This window comes from Culicoides brevitarsis, chromosome 1 (assembly GCF_036172545.1).
Source record: "Culicoides brevitarsis isolate CSIRO-B50_1 chromosome 1, AGI_CSIRO_Cbre_v1, whole genome shotgun sequence".
Lineage (NCBI taxonomy): Eukaryota > Metazoa > Arthropoda > Insecta > Diptera > Ceratopogonidae > Culicoides > Culicoides brevitarsis.
Window position 1 is genome coordinate 27,172,503 of NC_087085.1, and position 24,542 is coordinate 27,197,044.

General features: G+C 26.7%; 3 protein-coding genes across 3 annotated transcripts in view; 2 read left to right on the forward strand and 1 right to left on the reverse strand.

Moving 5' to 3' along the window:
* The first annotated feature begins 4,191 nt into the window (after nt 1–4,191).
* LOC134837539 (kallikrein-13-like) lies at nt 4,192–4,776 on the forward strand. Its single transcript, XM_063852921.1, has one exon. It carries the CDS (start codon nt 4,192–4,194, stop codon nt 4,774–4,776), a length of 585 nt encoding a protein of 194 aa, XP_063708991.1.
* A 1,021-nt stretch (nt 4,777–5,797) lies between these two features.
* LOC134837540 (snake venom serine proteinase 4a-like) lies at nt 5,798–6,620 on the forward strand. Its single transcript, XM_063852922.1, has 2 exons — nt 5,798–5,943; nt 6,002–6,620. The coding sequence occupies exons 1-2, from the start codon at nt 5,798–5,800 to the stop codon at nt 6,618–6,620; spliced, it is 765 nt and encodes a 254-aa protein (XP_063708992.1).
* Nucleotides 6,621–10,381: 3,761 nt separating this feature from the next.
* LOC134838145 (IDLSRF-like peptide) overlaps nt 10,382–24,542 on the reverse strand; it is a 39,971-nt gene continuing 25,810 nt past the window's right edge. The window contains exons 2-4 of the mRNA XM_063853615.1: nt 18,447–18,575; nt 13,282–13,480; nt 10,382–11,811 (exon numbers count right to left, since the gene is read on the reverse strand). Coding sequence (XP_063709685.1) covers nt 11,664–11,811; nt 13,282–13,480; nt 18,447–18,575 — 476 coding nt within the window. The 3' untranslated portion in view covers nt 10,382–11,663. The remainder of the gene's footprint in view (nt 11,812–13,281; nt 13,481–18,446; nt 18,576–24,542) is intronic.

Genomic DNA, 24,542 nt, shown 5'->3' on the forward strand with positions numbered 1-24,542 from the left:
TTTTTTTTTTAATTTTTTTTTATAATTTATTTAAAATTTTAAAAAAATTATTCTAAATTTAAATTTTTAAATAAATTTTTTTTTCTAAAATTATTGTAAAAAAAATTAAAAATTGCTATTTACAAAAATTTTTACCTTTAGAAAAAAAATCGTCAAAATCTTACCGAATTCTGAAAATTATCTTAAATTTTATTAACTTAATTTACAAATTCCTAAAAAAAATCGAAAAAATGAATAAAAAATATTTTTAAAACTTGCATTAGCTTAAATAGCCAGTTATCTCTTATCAATTTGTTTTCAATTGTGGGATTCAATTCGACATCAACCGAGATCGGTCGTCTACTACTTTCCTAATGACATTATTCTGCTATGTTGCACGCATTAGATCATTATGAACCCATTATCTATGAGTTTTTTTTTATTGACTCCTCTCTGGCTTCTTATCACTTAATTTTTTTTTCTTTTCAATATTCGCTCATGTTATTTAATTTTATTTAAAAAAAAGCTGATAAGAATTTATTATGAAAGAGAAATTAAATTACTCTTTCAGCACTCAGCCTGTTACTACTTCTGGGAATTCCCTTGAATGGCCGACGTTTCTGAAATAATGAAAGGATCGGAAAAAAATCAATAAACTAGAATTTGAAATGGATAGCAATTATTTCTAAGCAAAATCCTTGTTCTTGAATTTCCGTAAATTAATGATGAAATTACTTCGGTGGAATTTTTTTCTTTTCGCTATTGTTCAATTTCACCATGACTCACTCCGAAAGTGTAGAGTAAATTGCATACTCAATGGCGATGCGTCATCGGAAATTTTCTATCCCTTTCAGTGTTTGGTCAGCATTTATTTTTTATGAGGCGAGTTATTTAAAGTTTGTCTTTTAAATGAGTTTCCGTTCGAAAGAAAAGAGGTCCATGGGAAAGGATGCGAAGTAAAATATTTAAACAAAAGAAAAATTTAACTTTTTTTTCTTTACACCCACCACTGAGCAAATGTTAATTCAAAGAAAACCTACAGAAAATTCAATATTTACCGATGATTTGTCTTCACATCACATATACCTACGGAGAAAGCATTTGACGAAAAAAATGGGATTTCAGCTTTTAAGTTGCTGTCTTTTTGGAAGACATTTTAATTAAATATAATTTGAATTATTTTATTTAAAAGTTTTAAGCTGATTATTAAGTTAAGAATATTTTGTTCATTAGATTTTTATTAAAATTTAATTTGAAAAAAAAGATACAGATAACTCTTTTAAGCTCTTTTTAAAACTTTTCAACTTTATGACATTTTAATACCTTCTTGTCATTACCATGTTTAATTTTCATTTTTTCAACGATTTTGTTCTTTATTATTTTTTTTTTTGTTTTTTTTTCTTAGACTTAAAAATCATTTTTTATTCAATGTTTTTTAATTTTTTTTTCAAATTTTCTTCACAATTTTTTCATTATGCAAATAATTCCAATTTCAAATTTTTCAATTTTTTTTAAAAAATAGTTTTTGTTTTTATAGATCCTTTATATTTAGTCAATGAGGCTTCTATTACTCATTTCGTACACGTCTCACGGCTTTCCCTTAAGAGATATCTCTTCTACAGGCCATTTTTTTGCTCAACTTATGTGGAATCATATAAGAGTTCGAAATTATAACGGAAAATAAACTCTCGTCGATTACTCACTTTTGTCTTGACACCTCGGCTTCTATTACTCATTTCGTACACGTCTCACGGCTTTCCCTTAAGAGATAGAAGGTTCATCTCTTCTACAGGTCATGCTTATTTTGCTCAACTTAGGTCCCATTTGTGGAATCGAGGCATGATCCCAATGCACAAAAAATTTTCCCCATATAAGAGTTCGAAATTATAACGGAAAATAAACGGAAAATTCAAATTTAAACCGAATCCCAGTGCAAATTTCAAAAATCTAATGATGCAGAAATGTTTGTCTCGTCGAGATGCACAACATTGCCATACATCACTTTTGTCCTGGGGTTCTCTAAAATGGACCTCCCATACAAATGACACCTCTTATTATAGATCCTTTATATTTAGTCAATGAGGCTTCTATTACTCATTTCGTACACGTCTCACGGCTTTCCCTTAAGAGATAGAAGGTTCATCTCTTCTACAGGCCATGCTTATTTCACCTGATGCAGTATTTAGTCAAAATTACTCATTTCGTACCTGGGGTTTCATCTCTTCTAGGTCCCATTTGTGGAATCGAGGCATGATCACAAAAAATTTTCCCCATTAAGAGTTCGAAATTATAATAAACGGATTTTGCAAATTTCAAAAATCTAATGATGCAGAAATGTTTGTCTTGTCGAGATGCACAACATTGCCATACATCACTTTTGTCCTGGGGTTCTGACAATGAATTTTCTGTGGATCATTTTTTTAGTTTTTAGAAATTTTATGATTAAATAAATGTTAAAAGCTACTTCTGTACAACACTAAAAAGCAATAAATAAAAAAATATATATAAAAAAATATATTAAAAAATATATTTAAAAAAAATATATTAAAAAAATATATTTAAAAAAATATATAAAAAAAAATTATTAAAAATTAATTATTAAAAAAATACCTCAAAAATATATTTAAAAAATGTTATACAAGAAGTTTTCAACTTCGCTTCTTGAGCCTTTTTTTCGAACAAATTGCCAAGTAAATAAAGTTAAAAAATTTTTGAAAACAAAAACTTGAATATAAAGGATTTATTTCAGAATAAATATGAATACTGACGTAGACTGAAATAAATCATATTAAGTTTTGCCTTTACAATTTATACTTTGTTAAAAATATTTTTTTAATTTTTTTATGAAAATAGATCTATTTTTGAAGTTGAAAACTTCTTGTATAACATTTTTTTAATATATTTTTGAGGTATTTTTTTTTTTTCTTGTTTATTGAATAAATTTGCTTCTTGATTTTTTTTTTAAAGAAGAAGAAGGAACAATTTGTTTCTTTAGTAAAAAAAATCAGTTAGTTTTGCCACAATTTATACTTAAAAATATTTTTTTAATGATGAAAAATATATTTTCATATAAATTATATTTTTTTTAGAAAAAGGAATAAAAAGGAAAATACTGAAAGGAAACATTGTATTTATTTTTTAAGATCGCATGATTTTTATATTAAATAAAAATTATAAAAAATGCACTTTTATATGCTTCAAACTTTTATTTGTCTACATCCCACACGCCGTCACATCGAGACAGAACATGAAATAATTTTTTTTCATAATAACATGTAATTTAATATAAAAAATCGAGTAACATAACTAGCTAACTTGCTCGTGGTGTGTAGTCAAGGTATATGCCAAACATATGAAAACTTTAAATTCTCGGAAATAAATAAAAAGAGAAAAGTAACTACATGAACGTTACGCTTCTACTATTTCCAAGTAGCTAATATTAATGCCTTCCTGCGACTGTACGTGTGTTTTTTCTTCCACTTTTCCATTTTTAAAGAATGCAAGACAAATATAATGCTTGAGAAAAAAATATGAAAAAGAAGAATATTTGCCTTGTTTCGTCTCTAATGCAGGGCGAGAGGAACATTATAACTTTTTTCTTTATTTTATGAAAATAAATTGTAAAACAACAATGATGATGTAAAAATGTACCAGAAATTCACTGAAATGCCAAAGTTTTTTTATGCAAAATTTGTTGCAAGGACAAAAAACGGTGAAGGTCGGAAAAAATTGCTGGACCTTTTTTTAAAACGTTTATAAAAAAAAGTTTGTTAACTTTAAAAAAAAATACCTCGATAAATGAAATTTTCTCGCTGTTCCAGTTTTCACTAATATCCGTTGTTAATTCATTAGTTGCGATAATTGTGAATAATAAATAAAAGAGGTGAACATTGTTAGAAAATTTTAAATTTTTCAAAAGTTCTTCAATAAATAATGAAGTATTTTTTAATTTTTAGCAGTTTGACCCTTTGTAGTGCCATATTGCCACCAAACAATGAGGTCAGTCTCGGGGAGGCCCCATTTTATGCATTTTTTTCTGATGGCTCATATTTTTGTGGTGCAACTTTAATTCAACCTGAGTAAGATTTTTTTTTATTATTTCAAAAAAAATAATTAATTAATTAATTAAAATATTTTTTTTTATTTAAATTTATTTATTTTTTATTTAAAAATTCCAGCATCGTGATTTCCGCAGGTCATTGTGTCGATAGAATGAAATACGGAAGTCTTACAATCGGAATGACCATACATTGTTGGATCTGCCTTCCGCAACCCGAAGTTCAAGAACGTCGTATCAAAAAAAGTCGTATTCATCCGGGTTACAGCGTCGATATCAATGGAATTCAGGCATTTCATGATATTGGAATAATTTTGCTTGATGAACCCGTAAATATTACGGAATTTGTGCAGCCAATTGATATTGGTAATTTGGATCCATTATCACCTGGAACGATTTATGGGTTTGGCAGCATCAATGCAACAGAACAAGAAATTCCTGACACTCTTCGTTCGAGAGAAATGGAGGTAATTGATGATATTACTTGCACTTTGATTTTACGAGAAACAAAGTATAAAGTTACGAAAGAATGCCAGAATTTTTGTATTAGTACAGCAAGCTGTTGGGGAGACTCGGGCGGGCCATTTGTGCAAAATAATAAACTTGTTGGAATTAATTCGTGGGCCGCAGATGATATTCTGGGATGTAAAACGGAGCCGGGTATGTTGGTGCGAGTGACGGATTATTATGAATGGATTCATGAGAGCATTGAAGATATGAGAAATGAAGAACTAAAATAAATAATTAAAAAATTTGTAAGATAAATTTTGAAATTTTTTTAAAATATATTTTGTCATTTGCAAAAAAAAAATAAAATTTCGAGGTAATTTTAATAATTTAAACAATTAAAAAAACAATTTAAATAATTTAATTAATTATTTAAAAAAAATATATACTTGATTTATAAAATATTTTATGATTACAGTAAAATAGTTTTAATTATTTTTATTAAATTTTGTTCAAATTTACCAAAAAAAACTTTAATTAAAAGTGTATAAATTTTTTTCATTATTATTTTATATTCTCAACCATACATTCTCAAATACTTTTGTTAAGAGTCATGTTTAATAAAAATTTCTATTAAGGCGAATAAATTTAATATTTTCATTTTTTGTCCCATCAGGATTTTCTCGAAAAAAATAAATATTTTTGAATTTTTTGTTTGTAATTTTTTAATGTTTTTAGACGTTAATCATTGATTCTTAACATTTATTTAATTTTAGTTTATATTATTTTAAAATTTGAACTTAAAAATAAAGAAAAATCAAAAAAATTTCCCAAAATAGAAATTTTTGAAAAAAAATAATTTTGGTCACGTGACTTTTAAAAAAATGTTTTTCAACATTTCAATAGAAAATGTCGTAATTAAGCAAATTTCATTAGTTTTTTCTATAATTTTACCATAAACAGTAATTTTTCATGATTTTTTAATATAAAAATTCCAAAATATGTCTAAAATATTTGTATTTTATATTTAATTTTTATTTTTCCTCCTGAATTTTTTCGACAAAAAATGACAAAAAATGGATATATTAAATTTATTCGTCTAAAAAAAATAATTTAAAAAATTTGCTCAGTTTTCAAGACATTTATAAAACTACTGGTCTTTAAATCAATTAAATATTAGTTTCGCTTATCATAACGAGGACTTTTTCTAAAATCCATCGGAAATTAATTTTCTACGTTAATTAAAAATAATTTTAATAAAACTGCTTGCACTTTATTCAAAACGTTTAGTTATCAAATGAATTTTTAAAAAATATGAAATTAATTCCAATTATTGCAATTTTAACTCTTTGCAATGCTATTTTACCACCAAGCAAAATTGTAAATCCCGGTGAAGCCCCATTTTTCGCTTTCATTGACAGTTTCATAACATTTTGTGGTGGAACTTTACTTCAAACAGAGTAAGATTTTTTCATTTTCTTTAAAATAAAACTTTTTTAAAAAATAATTTTTTTTCAGCATCGTACTTACCGCAGCTCATTGTATCTCAGCCATGAAAGACGAAGAATTTTTATGGGTAGATTTGGGTCTTACAACTATTCCTGAGAATGGTGACGAATGGGATGCTGACGAAAAAATTCAATCACGTCAAGTAAAAAGAAGTAGAATTCATCCAGAATTCGTTCCGGATGAGAATGGAATTCAAGGTTGGAATGACATTGGAATAATTTTGCTGGATGAGCCAATAAATATTACGGAATTCGCGTATCCGATTGACATTGGAACATTGGACCCATCAATAAGTGGCGCAGTTTATGGCTTAGGCAGTATCAATTCAACTGTGCCCACTTATCAAGAAAATCTGCGATCGAAAAAAATTGAAGTTATTGATGATATCACATGCACTTTAATGTTGCACCACACAAAATATAAAGTTACGAAGGAATGTCAAAATATATGTGTTCGCAAAGGCATGTGCTGGGGAGATTCGGGCGGGCCATTTGTGCAAAATAATAAACTTGTGGGAATTATATCGTGGGGTGTGGATGATATAGAAGGATGTGATTCAGATCCCTTCATGTTGGTTCGTGTGTACGAATGGATTTTTGAAAATATCGAAAGCATTAGGGTTGAATAAGAAAATTTTGATAAAAATATCTTACATTATTTTAGACCTAAAAACTAGAAAAAATTAAGGAGATTTTAATTTAAATTGCCAAAATAAAATTTAAATAAAATAATTAGTTTTATTTAATTTAATAATATTAATTAAGGCCGCTCCAAACGAAAATCAAAAATAAAGTCCGATGCCCCATTCTAAATGTCAAAAATCCAATGGGGCAAAATAAAAAAAAAGTTAAAAATTTAACCAAAAATTACCGTTTTTTGTTGTATTTTTATAATTTTTCAAGACATTTTCAAAAAAATTTTCAATTATTTTGATTTTTCTATTGAAATTCATATTTTAACTTGAATTTTCTTCTCTAAAAAAATTTTCATTAAATTACTGAATTTTTTTTTCAAATTTTTTTGACAGTTATTTTTTATGAAATTTTAATTTTTCAATTTTTAACTTAAAATGATCTTAAATCAATTTTTAATTTGAAAGTTTCAAAGAATTATTATTAAGATTATTAAAAAACAACAAAAATGTTGATCAACGATCAAAAATTGTTAAACTTCTGTCATTTTGTAAGAAAATAAGTATTTCAAATTTTTTTTTTATTTTGCCCCCCCCATTTTATTTTCAAAAAATTTGGACTTTATTTTTGATTTTCATTTGGAGCGGCCTAAATAATTTAAATTTAATTTAATTTTTGATTTTTCAGTTTTAACATCAGATTTTTGTGTTTTTTGGTTGATAATATTATTTGAAAAAATTTATTAATTTTAAAAAAAATTATTTAGAATTTTATTAGAAATAATTTTAACATATATCTAATACATTAATTAATTAAAAATATGAAATAAAATTTTCAGCTGCCTCATTTCAAATTTCAATAATAATTTTAATTTTTTTGTAATGTTATGGAAAAAGCTTATTAAAAGTAGAGCAGAATAAATTTGGTTTTTATTAAATTTAAATTAAATAAATGAGTATATTAAATTCAATATTTTTTTTTAAATAAAAACTTTTAAAAAAAAATAAATTTTTGTATTGAATATTTTAAAAAATGTTGAAAATGATATAATTTTATAAAAGTTTTAAATTTAATCATCGTTATTAATTTTTACGCCTTTCAGAAAAATCAGATGGGATAAGATTTAAAAAAATTGTTAAAAAATCACTTACCTTCTTCACAAAAAATTTTTTATAAATAAAACACTTTTCTTCAGTTTTTTAATGAATAAAAATCTATTTAGTTTTTCTAATATATTTTATAATATAATTTAATGTAATAATTTATAATTTAATAATAATCATAAAATTTTTTTTCTTCGTCATTTTTTCCACTCTCATGATTTTTTTTTTAATTTTATTTTTTGTAATATGTTCTTCTTTATATTATTATGTTTAAAATTTTATAACCATCATCATATTCGTCACTAATTTTTGTTGTTATTTGCAAACAAGATAGTTACAATAATAATAAAATATGTATTTTTTTTTTGGATAAGTAATGTGTAGATCAATCAACTCCAATATAATATTCACCAATTTAAAAATTATTTTATTAAATAATTAAAAAAAAAAATAATATAAAAAATAATATTAATCTTATATGATTTCGATAAACGTTTGGAGTGTGCATTACATAGACACGTAACATTGGTTGTAGGATGGTGTGTGTGTCACAAAGGTGATGGTGTGCATTGTTGTTGTTGTTGTGGGATCAGATGGCCAAACGTTTATTTTTGTCATATAAGATCATTTAAAAAATTAATAATTCTTTTTGTTAAATTTATATTTTATATTGTATATGATGTAATTAACAACAAAGATTTACCCTCAAAATTTTAATCCTATTTGTTTTAATAAAGTAGTGGTCTCTCTATTTTCATACTGTCTGTTGAATAGATGTTGTTGTTGTTGTTTTTGTGGTAAAGTTAAATCTCCTGTATTGTTAGTTATTTAATGTTTGTATATAATAATAAGATATATCCTGTTTGTTGTAAATAACGGTGTGTATATCACGTTTCCTATGCTTGCCATATAATACTCTTAATTATGAATTTTAAACACTCGAGCAGGAAAGCTTATCATATATATTTATATAATTTTTCATATGTTTTATTTTTTTATATTAATATTGTAGAAGAGAGAAAATCAAAAGCTTGATATGTTTTTTTTATTATATTTTTACGCACTTTTTGATATGTTTTGTTTTTTTTTGTTTATTAATATTTTTTTAATTTAAACTGTGCAGGAAGTACATTAATATATATTTTTTAATTTTATATGTATGTATCAAGATCATCATCATCACACAGCTAGAATATGAAAGAACTGGCAAAGTACGTTTAAAACGTTTATTTTAGTTAATATATAACATTTTATGTCAGGAAAGTTGTATTTTTTTATTATTTTTGCGATAAATGGAAAAAATTAAATATTCATTCGTTGAAAATTACTAGGACATGTCAACATATAATATAATATATTCGTCACTAGCACATAACCTGCATAGCATTTTTTTACACATGAATTTCTTTCGATACATTTGTAAGAAGTTTTATTGTTTCATAAACGAAAATTGAGTTTTGCACATCAATATTTTTATTTTTGTTAAAGACATTCGTACTTGAGTACTTTTTTGGTTGTTTAATAAGTTTTATGTTCTCTCATTTTCCTGTTATATTATATATATGTATAATTATCATTAATTTTTTTTATTATTATTAAATTTTTAGGTGCTTCAAAAATTTTAAAAAGTATTATTTTTTATTAAAATTTGATATGTATGTTTAAAAAATTTTTGATGACATTTTTTTAATTACTATAATGAATAGCTTTTGATAAAAAGTATCATTTGTAACATTTCATTAAATTTTTGTATGATGTTATCCAGCCGCTTTTTTAAATATTTATTATTAATTTTAATGAAATGTTACACGAAACTTTTTTTTTGCTCTTCATCATCATTAGTAGTTGTCAAAAACTTTTTTTTTTTTTTTGAAAAGGAAATATTCATAGAAATAGTTGAATGAAAAATTTATTATATATTTTCAACATCTAGAAGATTTTTTCTTTTTAAATATATATGTTGGGATCATTATCGCAGTTCTCACAAAGAGAACGTCTTATTATAAGGTGCTGAAAATGTTTTTCTTCTTTTTTTTAATATAATTGTGTAAAAATAGAGGATTTATCATATCGCAACAATTTTTATCTGATTTATATTTTACACTTTTTTTTTGGTTTAAATATATTTTTAATATATATGATTGCTGTAAATATCAATCTTTTTATCATCTTGGGACTCTTCATGATATGTTTTAGTTTTTTTTATTACTTATTATTATTTAGTAGAATTTTTCCACTTTTTTCCACATAAGATCATTTTTTGAGTGTGTGATATGTTTAAGTTTCCATTATATTAGTATTACTTTATTTTATATATTTTAGGACTAATTAAGACTCAATTAACGTAAAACCTAAAAAGTTATTGGATAACCTAAAATTTTGAACGATACTCGAGGCAAAATGAAACCACGAACAATTTTAATGACTATCGGTTTGCGGTTTTCATTTTACCTCCGGTAAACAATTTTTTTACACAAAATAATTTTTTTTTAAACAAAAAGTTTTTCAATTTTTTTTTAATATTTTTTTTTTATCATTATCATCTGAATACATTTAATATTTAGTAATAATAATGATATGTTTGTTCATAAAAGGTACATTAACTCCATTTTTTTCAATTACATTTCCTCGTTTAGTTTTTTATTTTATTTTATTTTTCGCTACGTAAATATTTAATGATTATTTTTCTTTTTTTGTATGTTTTTACCTACGGTTTCCTAGACCTCGTTATTTTTGTGTTTTTTTGTCGGTTTCATTCTTCCGGGGGATGTTGTTAGTACGTTGTCGGAGATGGATAAAGGTCGATTTAGGTGTAAAATTTCTCAAGAAATTCCGGAAAAGGTAAGTGAAGACTTTAATTGACATACAATTTATACATCAAAAAATAGGGATTTCATCATGTTTTCTTCGTGTCATGTATAGAAAATGATTTTTTTGGAATGGTGAAACCATAAATTTCACAAGTCAAATGAGAAAATGATTTTGTGCATGAAAATTTTCAAGGTTAGTTAATTTTAATGTCTTTTTTGGGGCTCTTTTCGTAATAAACATAAAAAATTTTTGCTTCGAATAATTAAGTTTAGTATAATGGTCAACCTGAAACTTTGTATCGATAAAATTAAATTGACGTTATTTTCCTTCTTCTTGTCATTTTAATGAGAAAACGTTCGGAGAATGCACAAAATCAGTGTCTCATGTTGAAACCACATTACCATAAGATACGTTAGAGTAAAGTTAGAAGCACGACAATAGGAACATTGAGGAAAATGTAGTAGTGCTAGTGTAGTGTAGTGAAACAGCGCATGAAGAAAGAAAAAAACAGAAAACGGAAATGAGGAAAATATTTTTCTCTCGGTTCTGCGTTTTTTTTTTTCGTAACAAATCCCTAACTGCGTCAGTTTTTAATCATCAATGTTTGTGATTTTTGTTCAATTTCCGAATTAAAGTCCAAAATGTGTGTCACACTTTAATTGCCTTGGGAGTAAAATATTTGTACAGGAGTGTTTATTTTGTATTTTCAAAATATTTATATAGAGACAGACGTGGCTTGGCATGCAAATAGGAGAGACTCATACTTTTGGTTCAAAATTTTGAGTGGTTTAAATTAAATTTGTTCATTTTAAACAAAAGAAATTTTTTAAAAAGCATTTTTTTTATTTTAAACCTATTCTTGCTTAACTGCTAGCTATTTAAAGTCAATTGATTTACACATCACGATATTCCTAAGTAAGATTTTTCGCTACTTTTATTCATTTTTTTTTGTCTTTTTTCGTTTTTTTTCAATTTCAATCCAACTGAAAGATTTTTTGGTAAAATTTAAATTTTTTTTTTGCGTTTTTAATAGTTGTAACCGTCAAAATTTGAACCCAAGTATGAATAAAATTGAGGATTAATTGGTACAGAGTAATAGAAAGGAGAATTATAGTCCGGAGCTACTCAGTCTAGGAAACCGGTGTTCACTAATTTTTCGAGGAAAAATTTCACATCACCCAATTCCGAATCTTTGATACCTAAGGACTTAAGCATACCTAAATCACCATTTTCAACAGCCATGAATACTGATCGGAGATGCTCGAGGTCGGATCTGCAAAAAAAAATCAGAAAGTGGTATTTGTTTTAATGAAATTGTCCAAAAATATTAAATTTATGGTTTGGTTGTAATTATAGCGGCGGGCGGCATGACACCAATTTTGTATAGCATTTCAATTGTAATTTGATATGACAGGCAAGGGGTGGGCGATTCAAAAATTTTGAGGAAGTAAGTATATTTTATACCTAACGTCTCTGGAATTTTTCCAGACGAAAACGAACAAATTTGAAAGTTTGCAATTCAAAAATTTAGTCGTGTCAAATTTATCATTTTTTTTAAATCAAATTTATAAATTCTGAAACTTTATTACTGAGTAAATAAAATAATTAAAAATAAATGAATTTTTTAACGAATTGATCGATTAAAAATTAATAAAAAATTTGAAAATAAAGTTTTCAACTTTTAATTTTAATTTAAAAAAAAAAATAAATAATAATTTTTCTTCACTTCTTCAACAAAGTTATGAAAAAAATCTTTGGATGAATTTTTATTCATAAAATCCTTGTTCAAGAAAAAATAAAAATATATTATTTATAATTTAATGTACAAAAAATTTTAATTAAAAATAATATTTTTTTAATTTTATTAATTGAATAAAAATTTATTTATTCTAATATTCGATTTTTTATCAGAACAAAAAAATATTTAAGGAAGAGAATTTAAACAAAAATATTTTTTGATTAATTATTTTTTTTATTTATAACTATTTAAAAACCTTTTTTTATTTTAAAAATTTTAAATATATAACAATAAAATTTAATTTTTTTAAAATTTTTAAGGGTTTTGAAAATTTTTAAGATCAAAAAAAAATTTATTTAATAAAAATTATTCATTTTTTTTTTTGAAAGAAGCTAAAAATGTGCAATAAAATTTGCGAAGTAATGCAAAACATTAATTTGAAATTTAAAATTTATGCACTTGCCACCCCTTGATGTCATAAAAGATGCAGCGCGACAATAAATGCAACAATTATAATCCTTTTAATAAACGAAACAAGCTTTTCCGTACACACGAACCGAGCAACATGTGTGCAAACGCATTATTTATTTAAAATTTGGTTCACCAATTACTCGGTGAATGCATTCATGAGCCATTCATTAGTTTAAATTGTCGTGTCTCGCGCATAAAAGGCAAACAATGTTTCCACTAATCATCATAAAAATTTCTATATGGGATGAGCAACTTCCACGCCTTGCTTTTTACTCCCACTCACTGGCACGTTTTCAGCGAAACGAATGCAATCAAGGAAAAATAATTATTCATCCGCATCAGCGCAGGGTAAACAACATAAAAGAGACACGATGACGATGACAACTTGTTTCAACACCCATTAAGGGTTTTTTTTATCGGATTTTGTGTTGCATAAATTTGTATGTCAAAGTTCATTCGTTGTTGCTCGTTTTTTTTCTGCTTTAATCCGATTACAAGCGATGATACGTAAATAAAGAGCTAAGAAGTACTTACCGCATCAAATGTAACGCCGCACCAAAGTCCTCAATGGTTTGCGACTCACTGAGAGCGATAGCGACCTTTTCCACGCCGCCCAACGGAGCTAATGCGTCGCGTGCTTTGCTGCCAAAGAGTTTCTCCAGGTAGTTGGGCCCGTGCGACGCAATCAAACTTTGCAGGAACGATGCTGTTTCCTCCACAGGTGGTCGTTTAGCTGAAACGAAGCAAAAAAATTTTAAGGGTGAGTAAATATTTTTTTTGTTGATATTCGCAAAGTGCCACATCAATGAAATGATTTATTGACTCACTCAAACACTCATTTTTGGATCTTTTCGAGAAATCCATTGACAAAAAGTGTCGTAAAATACGATTGGATAACAATAATAATGATGATCCGATTTTATGCTTGACTTATGGTTTTTCTCACAAACTTTTTTCTTTGCTTTTTAGTGGGTGTTTCCGCTTTCTCATCAGAAGATGATGATAAAAAAAGATGGGAAAATCAAGTCGGTCAGGTATGAAAAAAAGGTTAATCATCGGATAAAAACGTCAATATTTGCCGGTAGAAAATACGGTGAGCGAAAGAAAAAGGGTCATCAGGTTAGGATAATAATAAAACTTAAAGACGGCTCAAAATTAGATTACAATTTGGAAGCAAAAAAGGTTGCCACGATTATTCGATATTTTTTTCTATCAAAAATGTGTGTTTTTTAATATTTTTTTTTTTACTTTTAAGCTTTTTCTACAATTTAAAAAAAATCTCCCACAAGGAAGCCGCAGAAGAAATCGCCCTAAGACACCTGGCAACGCTCCAAACTCTCAGAAGCCAACATCATCAGAGAGGGTGAAGGGCAACTAACTAACCTCTGGGATCTGAAAGACCTTGCGAATCGACGAACCAGATGGCGACAATTCGTGGACCGCCTTTGCTCAATATGAGGACAGTATCGAATCTTGTGACAAGAGACAAGGCGTAAAGTAAATTAAGTAAGTTGCTGAACACGTTTCGGCAAGGCTTTGTGTGCACTTTAAGCATTCGAAATATGAAACCGAAGACAGCTCTAAACACGAGAAGAACAAACCAACCAGGTATCATCGAATCAGTAACCTCTTTGTGATTTTTGATCACAAGCTTTATGCTAGTGAGCATAAAGTCCTTTGCTCTTCGAGGTATCTAAGTGTATGGTTTGCTATTTTTAAGCATTCGAAATATGTTGATTATAGGAAAATTCGTGATAGCTCGACGTTTTCAATGTAAATATGTAGTAATGGGGAAATGCTTGCCTTCAATGAATAGATTCTGAAATTAATTTAATACATATTCTCTTTTTTTCTTTTTAAAATTAAATTTTCATTATTTTGTCTTTGTCAATTCCTTCAACGACTTTGTTTCACTGGAATGACAAAAAAATAACGTAACAAAAAAACGTTAGAAAAAATAAATAAAACACAAATCAACCTCTTGTACGTATTTTGCCGGCAACGGTTTCTTGTAGAGTCCCGGGGCCCTCCCATACGTCCTATGTGCGTTTTTGAAATACAAAATCGAAAAATTTTTTCACCGGTGAAAACTTCAGACTCATAAAAATTATTCCACAAAAGCTTTAACAAGGTTTAAGCTCTTTTTGATAACATTGGACGATTGCGTGCTCCCACCTACTTGAAACTATTTATTAGCTACAACAATAGATAGATGGACATGACATGACATTAAATTAGATCATAAACATGATACAGTCCATTTGTTATTACATCAAACTACGCCTTAATCATTACAATCATCATTACGACAAACCATTGTCTTGCTAATAAAATTTAATGTCAAGTCTCTTCACTTCATTCACACATCAACAGAACGACGGACGATGATGATGACGGTTAGCAAACAAAAACAGGTGACTGACCGAAAAGCAACATGTTGTAAAATGGCAAAAAAAAGCGGGTAATCTTGTTAAGTCCCTTTTTATCGAATTAAGAGCAATATTTCAACGATGATTGAATAAAACCCACTTGACACGATACTAGACTGCTGCGACGATGACACATTAACTTTCGTTGCCAGGATCATTTTATCAGCATGTGTCATCAAACAAGATACATCGATCAATAATGTCTCTCGGATAACATCAAGGTGATTATATGACGGCAAAGGTACGGCGGTAATTATTGTCAGCATTTAATTAAGGATATTTGAATGTGCTTTTGAACATGTCGCGATGATAATCTGCTATACAAACAATCAAGCAGAAATGCGAAATGTGGTTTTAACGAGAAATTTAATTTTCCGGAGTTAATACGGGGAAAGACGTGAAATTTAATTGCATAACTGGGCGTTCTTACGTCAGCCAAGGACGAGTACGAGTCGTTATATGATATTTTAGTTCAACTTTGAACTCTTTGTTTAAAAGGTGCTTAGCACTAATTATTATTACAAAAAAAAAGTTTGAGAAAGTGTAAGATGAAAAGTTTGCTCTTTGTTAATAATTAATTAAAATGGGTGGAAAATTTTATTTTTCATATTTTTTGTTCTTGAGATAAAGAAAAACCTACGTAAATTAGGTAAAGTGCTTACTAGCTTATCTGCCAGAAGTTTTTTATCTTTAAAAAAAACATATTAAAAATAGATTTTTAAATTGAAAAAAAAAATAATAATAATAAGGCATCCTTTAATAATGAGTAAGATGGGGGATGACAAAATGGATGATGTTTCTAAAAGCAAAATGGAACCTGAATTAAACGTAGATGAAATTTTCGAATTAATGTTGAAGTCAAAATTTTTTTTGTACCTATAATCGAGAAATAGAAAAAATACGTGTTCATGTGTCTATAGTTTCTCTTAAAGTTTGGAACTCGCACTTAATTGTGACTTTCTAACATTATCAAGATTTTTAAATGTTAATATGGAAAAATTTTAATTTTTTAGCGGATATTTTTGTTCAAATGATATAACGAAACCAAAAAAGGAGCGTGGGGCGTCGCACAGGTGGATATCAGATTGCTGCAGATGTTACAAACGTTGCTCGAAGGTGCCGAATTGCAGACGGAAGTCGCTGGAAACTGAATTCGAATGCATGACGAAAAGCTAATCTCATCATATGAGACTTAAGATTCTAAAAAAATGACTTGTATTTAAATCTTTTGAAAATATTTTGTTTCAATTTTTTTTGTTTAGGTTGTTGGCCATTCTCCGCTTGGTAGATATTTGGAAGAGTTTTGGGCCTTGCAAGGGTGACAACTGTCCGGGTTACGTTTTCAATTTTTAAATTTTGAATGGAATTCTGTATGTAATGGCTTTTCCCCCTGATCGAGTAATTGGAAAATATTTGTTAAGCAAACTGAATAAATGTTCAATAAAAATGAAATTTACTATTTTACTACAGTATAATCTCCCAAAATAAAAAAAAAATCTTCAATAAAAATGAACCCCATTTACTAAAATTTTTTGACTAAAAAATCGACATTTTCTAAAATGAAAATGTCAGAAAAAGTTATCTTTGAATGACATAACATTTTGAATGCCAGAAAAATTATCTTTGATGACATAAAAAAAACATTTCATTACACTGAAACACTGAAAACAGAAGCTTCAAGTCGCTTCTCAAACAAATTCTAGTGTATCTTCCGAATATTTAATTTTAGACACGAAAATGTTCTTGACAACAACGAAACGCCCTTAGCAAAAGTCTAGCCTATGTCATAATTTTCTTTGCAAATGCGTTAAGCGCCTTAAAAGAACGACGAAAATAAAACTAAAGTTCACACAAAGGCCATTAAAATTACAAAAGCACGCAGTCAAGTAATAATTAATTCCGAAAAATTCGAAGAATTACCAACCGAAAATTAACTTACTCATGTTCTTGTCTGACGCACAAAACCGCACCAAGAATAATTCAATAAACAAAATATAATTTAGTTTTATTATAATCAAAAAACCAATTATTGACTGATGAAAATTTACGATTAACACATTTTCACAAAATAAAAAAGAAACATTTCGATCTGTTGTTATTTTTGTTAAGAGCTTTTTAAATGGTGCAAACTATCCCATTTTCCCCTAAAATGCTATAAAATCAACCAAAATAGCATTTTTCGCTGGCAGTTCACAGCACCATTAAAAATAATATTTTTAATAAAAACTAATAGTCTGTGTAGTGTCGACATGTCGGACCAAACCACAGGTTTCACTATTCACACGTGTGTTATTTTTTATATCAAATCCTCCTGCTCTTCTATTGTAAAAAATAAATATTTTTATAGAGAAATGTTAAAAAAATAAAATTTAAAAAAAACTTTAGTTTAATTACAATATTAGCAGAGTCATTTACGGCATTAGTTTGTTTTTTCCCATCCTACAACCCATTTTTTAATAAAAAGTAGGACAGGAAAAAATGTTTTTGAAATAAATTATACTTTTTAATACACATCACAGAAGAGGAGCAGTGACTCTATGATAAATGATCTTTGTTTGACAAACAGCAAAAAGGCTAAAATGATGCTAATTAGGGAAATTGTTTGAAGAATCTCTCTCCAGTGTTCTAGCAAGGTACAAAAAATGAAAAAAAAAGCAAAAACGACACAAAAACAACATTTTTCATAATTATCGCTATTGTGTTTTTTTTTATTATTTTTGCGTTGTGCCTTCGAGGAATATGATTATACGTTTGCATTGTTTAAATGAAACTTTTTTTTATCTACTTTAATAAATTAATGGGGATGGGATGAACAAAAAAAAAGTCATTCCAACTGGAAAAATGACACGCACTGATTGTCAAAATATTTGCATGGCGTGCTATTAAATTTTTTGTTTGCGTCAATGTCAACATTGTATCTCGAGTTTCTCAGTTGAAGAGACATGAACCGCATAAAAAAGCAATATTGAACATGTTTTTCATATCTTTTGACGACAAAAAAGTCTCTTGACACTGTTTTTCCTCAAAAGATGCAAAATAAGTAAACACATGAATAACGGCGAGAAAAAAAAAGTAAATTTCCTTATCCTTTAAATCCGCCTCGAAAACAAAATTTTTCGCGATATTTTGAAAAGATAATACAAATTCGACACTTTGTGCATGATGATAATAATAATCTGATGAGGGCGCGCACCAACTGTGTGTCACAATAATCATTATCGTAAAAAGGTTTTGTGGCACATCATGCAAAATACGCGAGAAAAAACTTACCTGCTGTGCATAATCTCGCATCTTCGTCATAACCGTCGGAGCAATCTGGAGCGCCATCACACAAGTACTGAATAGAGATACAATTTCCATCGCCGGGACATTTAAACGGTTCATACGGATGACATGGCTCTGTAAAAAAAAGAGGAGAAAAGATAAACGTCAATTAATTTAAATCTCGCATAAAAAAATGAGGTAAACTATTAATGTTGATTGCGTGTGTTTTGCCATGTTTTTTTTTTTTTTTTTTTTTTGTAAAAAAAACTTTTTTGACAGATTCACGAAAAATAAAACGAAGAAATCCCCGTTGGCTCATTTGTATTCCGAATTTGGCCTGGATCCGTGATTCGTTGTCAACTTTGTACCCACACAAAACATTTCCCTCTGTTTATCTGTCATGCCTTTGAGCTATTTGTGCCCTTTTCAAAAGAAACTTTTCTCTCTAGTTTGTGTTATTTTTATTTATTTTCTTTACTCATGTTAAGATTGCCTACAGAATAGAGTGAAAAGTGTCTTTATCTTCTAATCTAATAATAGAGGAGTGTCTGAACTTTGTTCAAAAAAGAACCTTTTTAGTGACTGTAATGACATTTTAATGAAAGGCATGTGTAACTGAGGTGCAATTTGAGTGGGTGAGACTGACAAATTATTTGTTAGTAACACGAAAAAAAAATTAATCGGGGAGAACATCAAAAAGTCAATCAAGTTTCAATTGGGAAAGTAATAAATTCATTAACGAATGAATCATAAATAATCAATTTTCCTTTTTTGTTCGTGTTGCTAGCTACTGTTTTCAATAATTTGTCCATTGATTGTAATTTGGTATTTTTCCATACAAAAAAATAATTGTATATTTTTTGATTAAATACATATCAATTTAACAATTATTAATTTTATTAAATGAAAATGTAGGTATTTATTTTTAAATTGTTCATAAATAATTATTTTAAAAATTAAATTTATTTTTTTTGGGCCATTTAAAATTTATATTGAACTTTTTGTTCCTCACAAATTAAAAAAAAAATTATTGAAAATCCACAAAAATTAAGGTTTCTTAAGTTTTTATTTTTTTATCGTTTGCTATGAAATTGAATTAATTTAAAAATGATTTTTTTTTATTTAATTATTAATTTATTTATTAATATTTATTTATTTGTTAATTAAAAATATTTATTTATTAAATAAAAATAAATTATTTAAAAATGAAAAATATTAATTAAATAAAAATATTTTTTTTTAATATAAAAATATTTTAGAAAATTACTGAACATATTTTTAAAATTTTTTTATCGTTACTTTTTATTTATTTATTTATTTTATTTTTTTTTTTGTTTTTATTTTTTAATAAAATTATTTTAAATTAGAAAATCTCGATTTAAATACTGTGTTTAAAATTAATTCAAATATTGCTAAACAGGCGAAATTTGATAATTTCATTCACATAAAAAAATATTAACTTTTTCCTATTTCGAAAAATTTTCGAAACAAAAAATTATAAATTATATTAATTAATAATTATTATTAAGAGTAGTCTTAATAAATTTATTTAAATAAATAAATTATGTAAAATACTGTATTTAAAATTTTCTTTTATAATAATTTTTAAAAATTAATTCTTGTATATTTTTTTATCAAATATTTTTTTAAAAATTATTTCAGGTATTTTAAAAATTATTTATAGAATATCATAAAATAAAAACCTTCATGAAAATGCAAATTTTCATCTAAAACCAGTAGATTTTTAGTTGAAATTTATTTGCCACATCAACGATTAAATAGCAAATTTAATAACACTTTCATTTTATGTTCTAATTCTCTTCACATCCACATTCCACAAACTATTCTAATAACATTATTATCATTATTACATTAAAGTCCCATATCCCATTCAAGCCAAAGCTATTTATGGTATCAATAAATTTAGCCACTTTTTTATTCAGATAATGCCGTAATGGCACAAAATAAATTGCATGCACGTTCTCTTGTCCGACCAGACTAGAATTTGAAAAGAAATGGTAAAAAAAAAATTCTCACATGGATCGACACACATTTTTTATTCAGCTATTTAAGGTATACATACGAAAAATGTCTTATGCATTACGAACATTTATTTTATCGTCATTTCGATTGTGGAAAGAGGTGAGAAAAAAAAATAAAATGTCACGAAAAAAGATTCTTTTATTTTATTATTTCTTTTTCTTTTCTGTGTGGGCAATATTTGGGAGGCACATGTTGCTTTCTCACGTTCTTGGCATTGGCAATGAAAACGAATCCTCGTGTTTTATTCATTCATTAATGACCATTATTTTTATAAAACAAAAGTAAATATTGGACGTCAATAAGTGGAGGCGACTGGTTTTTTCCTCTAAATTATAAAAAAACGTGAATATTTTTCGTTACCCGTGAACTTTGTTTCACCCGTCGATTTTTTCTATTTTTTTTTTTTTAAATTTAAAATAAGCCCAAAAAATATGCAAAACAAGGTGACTTTTAAAATAACTAATTAATTAATTTAAAATAAAAAAAAATAATTTTTTAAAATATATTTATAAAATGAAATTTGATTAAGTATGCAATGAATTTTACATATTTGGAAAATTTTCTTAATTTTTCACGAATTTTTGTTCCTAAACCTTCTTTGAGCTGACCTTGACACACTACAAAAAACTCCAAAAAGATTCGTAAAGCAGAATTTGAGTTATTGCATTTCAAAATCTGTATGGATCTTGAGTTTTAATAAATATAATAGATAAATAAATGCAGAAAAAATAATATTGAACTGACGTGAGTGAAATTTAAATGTCAGTTCTCCACATCGTTAGGCAGCATTCGAATTTAATTATCTGAATTATTATTATAAAATAAAATAATTGTGTTATTATACAGATTTATCATTCATTAATTTAAATAAATACTACGACCAACGCGCCATAATAATAAAGTTCCGCTTTTATCATCGTCATCATTATAACTCTCTGAATTGCCGTATTGTTCAACAAGAAAAAGTACCATTTAAAACTTTTATTTTATTATTATGGATGGACGTGCGGATTTATTATTTTTATTATATGGCATTAAGCAGATATTGCTCTGTCTTTTGCGACACAGATTTTCCGACTATAAAATAATAATTTTGCATGTCATTTAAACTTTTTTCGCACCGCTTTTTCGTCCACGAGGGGAAATCAGACCAAATTTTTCGTTTCACACTTTACCCACGACTGAACGAAAAAAGTTTTCGTATCGTTAATTAAGCACTTCTTTTTCTGGAAATAACGTCGAGCCATGCGACTGAGACGGTTAACTTAATTACATGAAAGCTATCAAGGATCACAGCAAAACTTTAATAAAAATTAACATTATAAAAAAAAGTCTAAAAAAGCAAACTTTTTTGTCATGCAAATATGATATGCAAAAGTTTAGACAAAAAGTTTGAGAAACGAGATACTTTTAATTAAGAGACACATATTTGAACTTTAATGAATTCATTCGAGACGACACCAAAGAAAGGAGAGACATCTTTTTTTAGCCTTCGTTCTGTCGCATCTTCATATCAAGTCATATTCACTCCTTAATTAAATGTTTCTAATTAATTAACTTTTGGAATATTTTCTTCTCGTTTTGTGTCTCCACTCTCGGCACAAAGTGATGAAAAAAGTTTTCTCCTTTAATGTCTCTTATTATTTCATTATGACAACGAAGAAGGCGGCAAAGAAATTAAATTAGCAAAGAAAATTATTGAAAAGCTGAATAATAATTAAATTTCAATTATGCAATAATGGAATTAAAGATACTTGATTGAGATCATTGTCATTGCGATTCACGGAGGAAATCAATCTGGTAAAAGGATAAAAGATAATTGAATCAAGGTCAGTTATTTTTATTTTCTTTGTTTTCAAAAAAAATGTCAAGGTAACTTTTGACTTCTTGGCTACTAATTATTTACTAAAATAATTATTCAATAAATTTAATTTTAATTTTATTAATTTTTTCAGAATTATTGATAAATAATATTTATTAATTAATAAAAACAAAATATTTGATTATTATTTTTTTTAAATATTTAAAGTAAAAATTAATTTTTTAATTAAATAATTTTAAGTAATTAATTATTAGATAAATAAGCTTTCACTTAAAATTTAAATCAATATCATTTTTTTTAAATAAAGTATAAAAATATAAAAAAAATAAATAAATTAAATTTTTTACCTCGAGATATTTAAAAATTGTAATTTTTTAAATTAAATCAAGTTTTTAGAAAATCGAAGAAATATTTTTCTAATTTTTTTTTTCTTAAATTTTTTTTAGTCCTAAAATGTATGAGCAAATTAAGCAAATCGCTTTTAGAAAAAAATTTGCTAAAAAATAATTATTCTTATTTAATAAAAATATCTTTTTTCTCATTAAGTGAAATTTATCCTCAAAGTAAAATGATAAACAGTAATTTTACGATTCACCAATTAAATTTTAATGACTTCATTATATTCTAGAGTTGCTTCTTGTCAACAAATAAATATAGACAACAACCGTGACTTATTTATTATCGAATTATCTTAATTAGCGCACATAATTATTATTTATAGAAATCGGAACTGCTTTTATCGCTTTCAACGGCAGCATAAAACATCCAATTACGGTAGCTTAGCGGTAAGATTTATTGCAATAGTGGCAAAATCCACCTCTAGCGAAATGCATTTTAACACAAAAATAGTTTGTGAGAGTAATAATTGGAAGCGTTTGAATTAAAAAATAAATAAAATTAAAGTTTTATCAAATTGAAAGGAATTTCAGAATTTTATTGAAGAAGTTTTGCTCGTCAATAAAATGCAAGATTTTCTTTAGTCCAACTTTTGTGTGAAGTCTGACATCAAAAATTGATAACGTCATTCTTTTATAGGTCAAATATGGGTTGATCAAACTAACTTGTTGAAACAGAAGCATAAAGGCAAAAAGTATAGAAAGATGAAAATTTAATAAATTCTATGAAACGACTTTACTCAAATATTAAAAGGAAATTGATTGACTAACTAACTCTTCCTTCTGTGCCGTTTCAGCAACTTTTTGTACGTGCAACAGAAGATTTATTGCATTTGCATGCATTTCCCGGTACAAAACGACACAAATATTTTTGCGAGAAAATTCTCATAAATATTTGTTCAGAATTTTGTTCGTGCAAGCATAAAATACGAATTTATGCTAAAAATTGCAATAAAACAAAAACATTTTCAGCACTTTATTACCTACAGTAAATGTTCTAAAACCAAAGTCACAGTTGTGCAATTTATGAAAGTTTATTGCATTTTTTTTTCCAAAAACAATTCATTTTAGAGCAAACAAGCAACATTTTACAAAAATGTTTTCATTACAAATTAAATGAGAAAAAAAATATCTCCGAGGAATGAAAAGTCATATTTCATATTTTTTTCCATGTTTTGCAGGGAGAGCAACTTGGAAAAAACACAACAGTCAACATGTTGTCGAACGACTTGAAAGTTCTATGAGGTAATCTGGTAAGTGCAAAGCTGTAAGCAAAAATTTATTAGTTATTGTAATTTGATGCTAGTTTGCCTAAGGTTGCACATTTACAAGCAAATTGGAAAAAGTTCATGAAGAAAAAAAAGTGGAGCGAAATTCAAGTTTAATAAACTACTTAAATTGTTTTAATTTAACACGGGGGACAGTTTGGAGACAACAATAAATGTTTCTAGAGGAGAGATGAATTTTCTTGAATAAAATTGCAATTATTCATCGTCGTAAAATGAAAAATGTTGGTTGATGGTAGAATAATTTTGAATATTTTATGGAAGTAAATTAAAGTGAGAAGCAACAGTGAAAGCAGTTAAGAGTTTTTAGTAGAAAAATTGTTATTTTCATGAATTTTAAGGTTTTCATTGTTTTTTGATATCTGATATTTTTGACGATTGAAAACTTGCTTTAATTTATTTTATAAGCTATTTTATAAAAATAGCTTTTTACTTGAAAAGTTGCTTTAGTATATATTTTATTATTAATATTTTTTGATTTATTTATTTTTTTTTTACATAATTTTTTATTTACAGGAATCATGGTTAATGGCAAAATCTGACGAGAAACTACAAG